This window comes from Lepisma saccharinum, chromosome 2 (assembly GCF_977018435.1).
Source record: "Lepisma saccharinum chromosome 2, izLepSacc3.1, whole genome shotgun sequence".
NCBI lineage: Eukaryota > Metazoa > Arthropoda > Insecta > Zygentoma > Lepismatidae > Lepisma > Lepisma saccharinum.
Genome location: NC_139230.1, coordinates 183,993,712 through 184,004,165, shown reverse-complemented (window position 1 = coordinate 184,004,165; position 10,454 = coordinate 183,993,712). Strand labels below are relative to the sequence as shown.

General features: G+C 36.0%; 1 protein-coding gene across 1 annotated transcript; it reads left to right on the top strand.

Annotated features, from left to right (window-relative positions):
* The first annotated feature begins 4,120 nt into the window (after positions 1-4,120).
* On the top strand, positions 4,121-8,117 carry LOC145983784 (uncharacterized). Its single transcript, XM_083116832.1, has 2 exons — positions 4,121-5,695; positions 8,046-8,117. The coding sequence occupies exons 1-2, from the start codon at positions 4,121-4,123 to the stop codon at positions 8,115-8,117; spliced, it is 1,647 nt and encodes a 548-aa protein (XP_082972958.1).
* Positions 8,118-10,454: the final 2,337 nt, after the last annotated feature.

The following is a 10,454-nucleotide window of genomic DNA, read 5'->3' as shown; positions in this document are numbered from 1 at the left end:
TTTTGTCAGGTTTTTATGCCTCGGTTTTGGATCAGGTATGTAAATTGATCTACTCTCTATAATTATCTTAGTTCGAGGGGCACTACTATACCGGAGACATCAGTGATTTATTTCGCAATTTTTGACATTGCTAACGTACTATTCAGCATTGCGGAACATTTCTTTAGGTAAAATAATGTTCTTATAACGAAAATAATGTATATTTCTTACATTAACGAGTACTTACTGTTGTTCCTTATTTCCCACAAACCATCCACGGGTAGCCCCCAAAACCATTGACATTAGCCCAAAAATTCACGATAGCCCCACGAACCATCACGGGGACGAGGTATGCCTACTAGGTTAGGTTAGGCCTGTTAGGTTAGGTTCCATTAGCACTCCTTTCGTTCAATTTAGCATATACGGACAATACGAGAGCGTATTGTGCTCTCGTGCAGAAAGCAAATGGCGGCAGCAGCAATAGCGCATCGGAAATAGATTTTCGTAGAAAACCACATGCATTCACATCAAAATGAATCAAAACTACATTCCCGAACATCAACAACGCTACAGAAAATGATTTGCGTAAGTACTTTCTCCTGTAAATTCGAAGAAGTCCGTCTCCGGTATAGTAAAGTGTTACTGTTCGAGGAAACAGAAAGCTTGTTATATGGTTGTGCTGCCTTTCTTCCTTCTATTTATTGATTCATAAAGGAAAGTATAGTCCTGTATTATAATAATATTGATTCTGAAGTAGTGCATCGATTTGTCACTCAGTTTTGTAGTAAAATAATGGAATAAAATAAGATTTCGGGGCCGTTAACCCACTGTACTCCTCGAGAATTGTGTTTTGTTTTATTTTTAATCGACAGATTTCGATGTTTGCGTAATACTAAATTGGTTCCAACTTACGGAAGATACAAGTAACGGATATATTTCATCCCAAAGTATGGCCGGCATAAGTAAAAACCTTCCATCTATGGGTACTTTTGCTACCTTTTATTAGTAAAAAGCAGTTTATGTGCACACTAAAATAGCGAAAGAACACATCAACTCCAAACCTAACACAGCTAACGAAAAAATTTAGCTAATGTGGAATGTCGTGCTGGGTGCTATATTCACTTGTGCGAAGCCTTCACGCTGTTTCACAGTAAGGTAACAGACTTACTTTGTTTCATAATAACACATCTGCACGAGCTAAAAATAGTGAAAATATTGATATTCAACACAATATTTATAAACCATGCAAGGCATTTACTTTTTTGAGGGAGTACAGATGGTTAAGGGTGCCAAGTATTTCTATTTTGGGTGCAACTACGGGCACGATGTGGTGAGACCAGATATATCTTTCACACATGTATGTAAAATTACTTATACTAATCATAATCATTAAACATAACGTGGAAAAATAAACAAGACAATAACATTTAAACTAATACCTAACCTGTGCACTATAGAAGTTTCTGATTATTTTAAGACACACACATGGAATACCTAACTGCCCTTCTTAGCATGCAGTGCAAAAGATAGAATACAAGAAAATATTTCTGTCATACAATAAATTTTCACAGTGACAAATCACGAGACCTGGTGAAAATAGCACTAAAGCTTGGTTCATAACCTGGTGAATGAAGGTAGTCACTGATTTCATTTCATTACTACAAAGTGAGGTATCTATGGCACAAAAATATACGATTTAACATAAACATATTTGAACAAGCATTGTGAATATTTCTCTTCTATTTTCCATTCATCAGGTGTACTTACCCAGAAGATGTAATATCCTTTCAGATAATTTTTATTTCACATAAATTAATACAGGCCCAAACTCTGATTTTGACATTTCGATATTCTCATAATACACGTACATGCATTTACGTTAATCAAATTCTACATATGCCTATAAGCAAATACTGAACAGGTTGTCTGATGAGAATAATTTTACCATCCTACTCATGTGTACTTATGTAAGTAGGTTAGGCAGGTAAGGATAGGTGCTATGAACATTAACTAATTGTAAAAAAAAAAGTAAAGTGCTCCCCTGTGCTCCCCACGCCATGAAGGCATATAGGGGGTGTGGGGGTAACGCCCCACACTTTCTTGATCCATTAACTAATTGTACGTATATTTTTAAGTATGTAGCAATTCTGTGTTAATTTGTGGTTAGACATTAATTTATGTGGCATGAATTTTCTTTAAAACTTTCCATGTTCTTGTTTTAAAATTGTGAGATCAGTCATATTTCACACCTCATGTTTGTAGTCTTAAGGATATTTTGTTTTGTTGTTAATTTTTCAGGTACTGGCAGGTTCCCGAAAGGAGTTCTTGACTTTGTGGCTACATGGGCAGGAGGTATTTATGATAATTTGATAATCCAAAAGACAAGATGCACTTCTTCATGGCAAGGGATATGCAGCTCAACCATACATCCCATTCCAAGACCCAACAATTGATCCTGAACAGAGGTACAACTATGCCAATGTTCAGCAGAGGAGTGTTGTGGAGAGGACCTTTGGGATATCAAAGTGGCATTTTCCATGTTTGGCCAGTAGATTTGGAAACAGTTGAAGACATTACTATTGCATGTGCAGTTCTCCATAATACTTGTATCATACAGTGACGATATCGAAATTTTCCATGAACCGCAGATAGATGAATGTGCATGGTAACAATGCTGAGCTAGCAAATTCAAATTCACTTAATATCATTCATTAATTGGGAACAAGCCTGACGAGAGTGTACCATTAAGCTGATGTTTGTCTAAATGATTGGGTACAAGAAAATTTTATTTGAAATATAATGAGTATTTTATGCAAGAGAAATGTTGATAGGAAGCAATTGATCATAAGTCTCTGGTACATTTTATTGTGGTCACGAATTGGACTCTTTGTTTGTATAGCCTATGGTACAGTGTAAATGAGCAAAGCTAGAGAGGCTGTGATTATGCAGTGGGGGAAACTGAGTTTGGTATTGTTTGAGCATTTCACAATTGAGATTTATGTGAGAAGCCCATGATCTTGTACCTTCTGTTTTTTGATGGAACACCTAACACACCCAATGTATTGTTACACACTGTTGCCTTAAACTTTGATCCATCCATTTCACATATTCATTAAATGACAATGACAGATGTTTTCTTTCTTCTGGCAAAAGTTAAGCCCTTCACATAAGCTGGATATGTGATGGACATAACCTGCCCTTTGCTCACTCATATTGTGCATGAATATCAAGCTATAATTGCATCACATATCTCGTTCACATGCATTGAAACTATCCGTTTCAAATTCCAACTACTACATGTTACGCTTTCTTAGTTGATGAATTTTACTTGTACTTACATCATTGCATTGTGCTTATACTTTTGAGAATAGGAGTGAACAATATATATGCACATCGTGGAAATTCATTATGAGTATTCCGGTTTCGATTTCGCAGCTATAGTCACAATTTCAAATCTGAAGAAGTTTTTAGGTTATTTTTTATGGATTATTTCAGGGTGTCTACCAGCCAAGAAATCGAGAGGTAGGTCAAGAAATTATGCTTGTGGTCAAGAATTTTTCCCCACCTAGTGGTTGCAGGACCTTGTAGTTGGTGGTGGGGCTTGCGTGCTCTGATGATTCACTAGGCTATACCGGCGGTAGCATAGCTACTGGCAGGGTCTCCCAGGCCGGGCAGGCTAGTGAAGAGGAGCCAGACTAAGAAGCAACCTATTGGTCAACGGCTCCAAAGGCGGAAGAAGATGGATGATCATCTCAACGGCGGAGGAGGCGGATGAACCAAGAGAAGTAACATCTCTTTAAAAAACCATGGTTCAGCTGGCTCCGGCTGATAGTACCATGTAAGGGCCCCTTGCCAGGGTTACGGCGAAGTCCTCAACGGCAGATGCGGCGGAGAAGGAATCCTTCGGTACGGCGGAAGAGGCAACCCATTCTCTTGGGAGTAATGAAGAGAAAACCACTGCCTTGTGGTGAAGAGGGATCTTCAAAGGTTAACGAAGAAAACCCCTACAGAAAATCGTCCTGCTTGGAGGTCTAGGTAGCAGCCCTTTCACCAAGATCGGGTGCTGTGGTTTAATAACCCGCACACCTTAAACTTCACTATTAAAGAAACATCCACAAAGAATAGCCGGACTGACTCTAAGATGACGACTTTTGGCATGAAAGGGAAAATGAGAATTTGGTGTTGGAACGTGAGAACTTTAAGAGAGAGTGGTAAACTTCAGCAAGCAGTAGCCCAAATGCAGGCCTACAGGTTGGACATATTGGGGATCAGTGAGACAAGATGGAAAGCATTTGGAGAGATGAGAACTAAAGATGGATTTACATTCCTATATTCAGGAAGAGAAGAGGAGGAACAACATCGGGATGGTGTAGGTATTCTCTTGAGTAAGATAGCAAAGAAAAGCTTATTGGAATGGAACCCTGTTTCTGAAAGAATTATAACTGCGAAGTTCAAAGCAAAGGTGAGAAGCATTAAAATAGTACAATGCTATGCCCCAACAGAAGTTTCAGACATAACAGAAAAAAGGGAATTTTATTCAAAATTGCACCAAGTACTAGTTCATAATAAGAAAGGCACATGCATCTTGATGGGAGATATAAATGCAAAAATTGGATCAGATAATGAAGAAATAGAGCATATTATGGGTAGACATGGACTGGGGGAAATGAATGAAAATGGCCAGTTATTTGTTGACCTTTGTGCAGAAAATGACCTGATCATAGGTGGAACTGTTTTTCCCCACAAAGATATCCATAAAGTGACATGGGTATCACCTGATCATGTGACAGAAAATCAAATTGACCATGTTTGCATTACCCGTAAATGGAGAAGATCCCTTCTAGATGTAAGAAATATAAGAGGAGCCGATATTGGTAGTGATCACCACTTGGTAATTGCAGTCTTTAAACTTTGTATTATGGCAGCATGTAAAAAGTTTTCAAAAATGGGAAAGAAATTTGATTTGATAAAGTTAAATGATAAAGATACAAGAAATAGATTTGTATTGGAACTTAGGAACAGGTTTGAAGGTTTACAAATGGAGCAAGATGAAGATATAGAAGAAAGAGAAGAGGATACAATAGAGAGAAAATGGAAGAGGACCAAAACTAATTTGATAGAAATAAGTGAAAACATTTTAGGATATAGGGAAAGTAATCAGAAAGACTGGATGTCAACGAACACATGGGATAAAATTAAAGCTAGAAAAATGAAGAAGGAAGAATTAAACACTGCAAAAACAAGAACCCAAAAGAGTTCACTACAAAGACAATATAAAGATCTTGATAGAAAAGTGAAGAAGAGTGCTCGAAATGATAAACGCAATTGGATAGAACAGCAAGCAAGAGTAGCAGAGGAAGCAGCAAGTAAGGGTGATTTAAAACAACTTTATCAAACAACACGCTTACTATCAAAGCGACAATTTAAGAAAAATATACCAGTCAAGGATAAGAATGGCAGGCTGTTAACGGATAAACAAGAACAAATGAAGAGATGGAAAGAGCACTTTGAAGAGGTATTAAATAGGAACATCAGAGAAAATGACAGTACGAGAGAAATAGAGAGTGAGGCTGAAGAAACTGAAGAAAATGAAGAGCGTACAGAGATGAAAATTTCAGACCTTCCTCCTTCAATTCAGGAAATCAAACTAGCACTTAAGCAACAAAAGAATGGGAAAGCAGCTGGAATAGACCAAATTCCACCAGAGATTTTGAAGGTAAATGTGAACTTGATGGCAGAAATACTATATGAAGTGTTCGCAGCAGTTTGGGAAAAAGATAAAATGCCAGAAGATTGGAAAAGGGGTCTTATAATAAAAATTCCAAAAAAAGGCGATATGACAAATTGTAATAACTGGAGAGGAATCACGCTGTTATCGGTCCCAAGTAAAATACTAACTAGGGTTATATTAAATCGCATTCAAGATAAAGTAGAAGCCAAGATTAGGAGAGAGCAAGCAGGATTTCGTTCTAGTAGATCCTGCACAGATCAAATCTGTACATTAAGGATTATCATTGAGCAATGTATAGAATGGAATACTAGATTGTATACCATCTTTGTAGATTTTGAGAAAGCCTTTGATTCTATAACAAGGGAAAAAATGTGGCAAATATTACAGAAGTTTGGAATACCACTTAAGATAATAAGGATAATCCAGGAGTCATATCGACAATACAAGAGTCAAGTTATTCATGAAGGAGATGTTACAGAACCCTTTGAAACAGAATCTGGAGTGAGGCAGGGATGTATTCTGTCGCCTCTTATTTTTCTTCTCGTAATAGATACAGTAATGAGGGAAACCGTAAAGGGAAAAAGAAGAGGAATGCAATGGAGCCTTATGGATAGATTAGAAGATTTAGAGTTTGACGATGATGTGTGTCTGTTGTCAGAATCTTATAGAGATGCAAAAACTAAATTGGAAGATCTGGTTGTAGAAGCTAAAAAATTCGGACTGACATTAAATAAATCAAAGACTAAAACAATGCGAATAAATGCAAGAATCCAAGATTATATTCAACTACAAAATGAAATATTAGAGGATGTAGACAATTTTACTTACTTAGGAAGTGTAGTTGCAACAAATGGAGGAGCAGAACATGATGTAAAACAACGCATCAAGAAAGCAAATGGGGCCTTTGTACAACTTTACCCAATATGGAAAAGTAGGATTATAACTACAGAAACAAAGTTAAAGATTTTTAGAAGTAATGTTAAATCAGTATTGCTGTATGGAACAGAATCCTGGAAAGTCACAACTGAAATCACAAATAGACTACAAGTTTTTATAAACAGATGTCTCAGGAGAATATTAAATGTACATTGGCCAGAAGTAATCACAAATCAAGAACTTTGGATATGAGCATCAGAAGACCAGATCAAAAACCAAATTAAAATAAGAAAATGGAACTGGATAGGACACACACTAAGGAAAGCAGACAACACAATTGAAAAACAAGCACTTTACTGGAACCCTCAAGGTGCTAGAAAAAGGGGAAGACCCAAACATTCATGGAGACGTACTGTTGAAGAAGAAGGAAAACAACAGGGGAAAAGTTGGAAAGAAATGAAGAAGATCGCATGCAACAGAGTGAGATGGAGACACTTCATGGATGCCCTATGTTCCAATAGGAACTGAAGGAATTAAGTCAAGTAAGTCAGTCAAGAATTTTTCCTATTTTTTGCATTATAAAGAAATTGCATTGTTATATACTTGTACTGGGATTTGATAAGATTGTATTGGGTTGTGGTTAATTTTTTTTCTTTGTTTCTTAAGAATTACATTTTTATATGCATAAAGTTTTGTAAAAATATTTCAGTTATGTGGCCATTCCCCATCCAGGATGATGTCTGAAGCATAAATTTTTAGGTGCCTTATTAATGAAAGCAAGTCTGAATCTCTTGTTAAATTATGCTTCATCTCTTATCTTAACAAGCCTTCTGGTAGGGGTTTTTCATTGAAAAAAGAAATATCTATTTTATTCAGTTCCATCTAAAGGTGGCGATTAAATACATATTAAGAAAAAAGTCAAGAATTTTGGAATTGTTATTTTGGTAGACATGTATTTATTTTTGGTTTTGGACTTTTAACAACTGTATTATTTTTTTTAAAAAATTACCAACGTTTCAGACAGACAAGGTGGAGCCTAGTCCACCGAGAATAATTATCCAGGGTAACCATTTATAGACACCATATGATTTAACAGACTATATGCTACCCTGAAGACGGAGGCAGATTCAGCCTCCGAAACGTTGGTAATTTTTTTAAAAAATAACAGAGTGGTTAAAAGTCCAAAACCAAGAATGAATAAATAACCACTGATTAGCTACAAAGAAGAGCTGTATTTATATATATTACTTTGTTTATTTTTCTCTCAAAAATGGTTACAAAAATCTTCATAAGTTTGAGAAAATTGGATATATATTTAATATATGTGGAAAGAGGACATCATGCAGATTTTTAAAATATTCAGCAATGTGTTTTCTATGATTTTCTTAAAAAAATGACAATATGCAGGTAAGTTTGGACTAGAAAGTCCTTTCTAGTTTGATGCACTTTTTGACACTAGGGTAGCAAGTACAGGAGCATCTTAGCAGTATTAATTAGACTGATGCAAGGAAACTGTGTTCAACCAGATTGATGCTACAGTGAAAGAATGGTAAGGTTCAAATTCATAAGATTCTGCAAATGTGTGCTTGCAGCTGTAAATGGCCATTTCGCCCAACTATGATTTTTTTAAATCTTATGCTTATGGATACATATTTAGGTACAAATGAATTGCATTTTCCCAATATATAATATATCTGAACATTACTTTAATAGACTGAACCAAAAACTATTATAAAAATATCTCATTACTATCTGAATATAATATCGCACATCTCATTGCAGCCAACAATGGAAACTGTTTCACATACATATTTACTCCTGTTGAATAACAATCCGCATAAAATCGGTTTCACAATGCGAGTTGACAATGACAATGGATTCGAGAAACGGACGCAAAGGGCTTCAAAACAAGACCAAAATTGTATTTTGTAACTAAGCTGTAAAAAAAGGCCCATCTCATTGTAGTCACGCTCAATCGCAACTGCTTAAAGCAGGATCTACCGTATAGAGAGTGCCAGTGAAAGTAAGCTGTTGTCCCAGTCCATTCTTCTAGGAAATTATTTTTACGAATTCAAACCAGAACTTAGATCTTTTCAATTTTAGTTTTAACAATGCCAGAATATAGAATTCTAATCGACACCTAGTTAATATTTCCCTTTCCTTTTATATCAAATTCAAATAAATTTATATCCTACAACTTAATTGATTAATAATTGGGGGACAATACGTGAGTAGTGCCCACGGCCATACGACCGAGAATTATAGATTAGGTTCCTGGATACTGAAACTAATAATAATCTAATTATCAATTGAAAATAACAAACTTAATATTGAACAAATAAATAAAGATCTAACTAAAGAATTATGAGGAACCCCAATCTACTTACATTCCCCATCGCATAGCCACACTCACCATTCACGTGTACAGTAAGAGTCACTCCACTCTTTCCCCCTTAACGGATGCCTCCCGACTGAGCAGACTTGATTCTTCCTCATGGCTCTGAGCATGCTAGCCAATCAAAATGAGGCAAGACGTCATACAATGATACCAACTCACTTTGAGGGCAGAGGGTTATAACATCCCCTCCCCCTAGTGTATAACAAACCTTAACCTCTGAACACAAATATCTTCAACAACTTACAAATCAATTACATTTACCAAATTACATTCATCATATTTTCATAGAAGTTGCTCTGGTTTATCCAGAATTTCAGGAATCATATCTACGAATTTCATTTTAAGTTTGAGGGTTGTCGACACAGGTTCTGCAGTAAAATCCTGTAAAATAAAATCTGAACCAGAAACTGGAAATTTTATGACATACAAATTATTTTAGGTGTACCCTGTATATACTCTTTTACAATGATTTTCAATATGTTGAATTTTTACATATACGCGTACACTCTCACAATTATCAAACACGTAACATTATCTTTAGTATTACAAAGACATTAAAAAAAATCAATACAAAGAAAGGGATTAGTCAAATTAACAATGAATGGTCGGGAGGCATAGTGACCTAGTTTCAATTCATGTTATCACCGCGCCTGGGCAAATACTCTTTAACGAAGTTACATGGCAACGTTTGTGCTTAGAAGGGTTGTTGACCTCCACTGCCAGCACACTGGCAGGAGTGAGGAATCGTATTATGCGATAAGGTCCCGAGTATTTTAGTTGCAGTAACCTTGTAGTCTGTTCGGGGCCAGAAGAAACAGGGTGAGATTTTATCAAGACAAGATCGCCTATTGCGAAGGGAACTCTCGAAAACTTACGTGAATAAAGGCGATCCCTTTTTTCCCAAGATTTCTGCATGTTTTCAAGAGCAGATTTCCATTTTAATTCTAGTTGATCCTTTGACAATTGATCATTTTCTGAGTGTAATTGCCATCGAACTTCCAAGGGATCGAAAAATACATGCCCCATAAACAATTCTGACGGAGTGTTACCAGTAGCATAGCTTTCTGAACAATTAATATAATACTGTATCTCTTTCAATCCTTTCATCCAATAATTTTGTCTGTCATGAAAATACAATCGAAGAGAAGTTTTTAAAACTTTAATATATCTCTCCGCTAAATATTCGGTGCATGTAATATGTTTAATTCCAAAATTGTACAAAAATGATGTGAAATATTGCGACGCAAAGTAAGAGGCATTGTCACTAACCACTTCCATGCACAAACAGTTGTTCATAAACAACTCGTAAAGCTTATCAACTATTACTCTGGAGTTCAAAACTCTTAACCCTTCCAAATGAACAAATTTGGTTGTAGCATCAACTATTAATAAAAGATATTTACAATTCTTAGACCGTGGTAATGGTCCCACAATATCTACATGATATCTTTGGCAGGGTATAGTGATTAC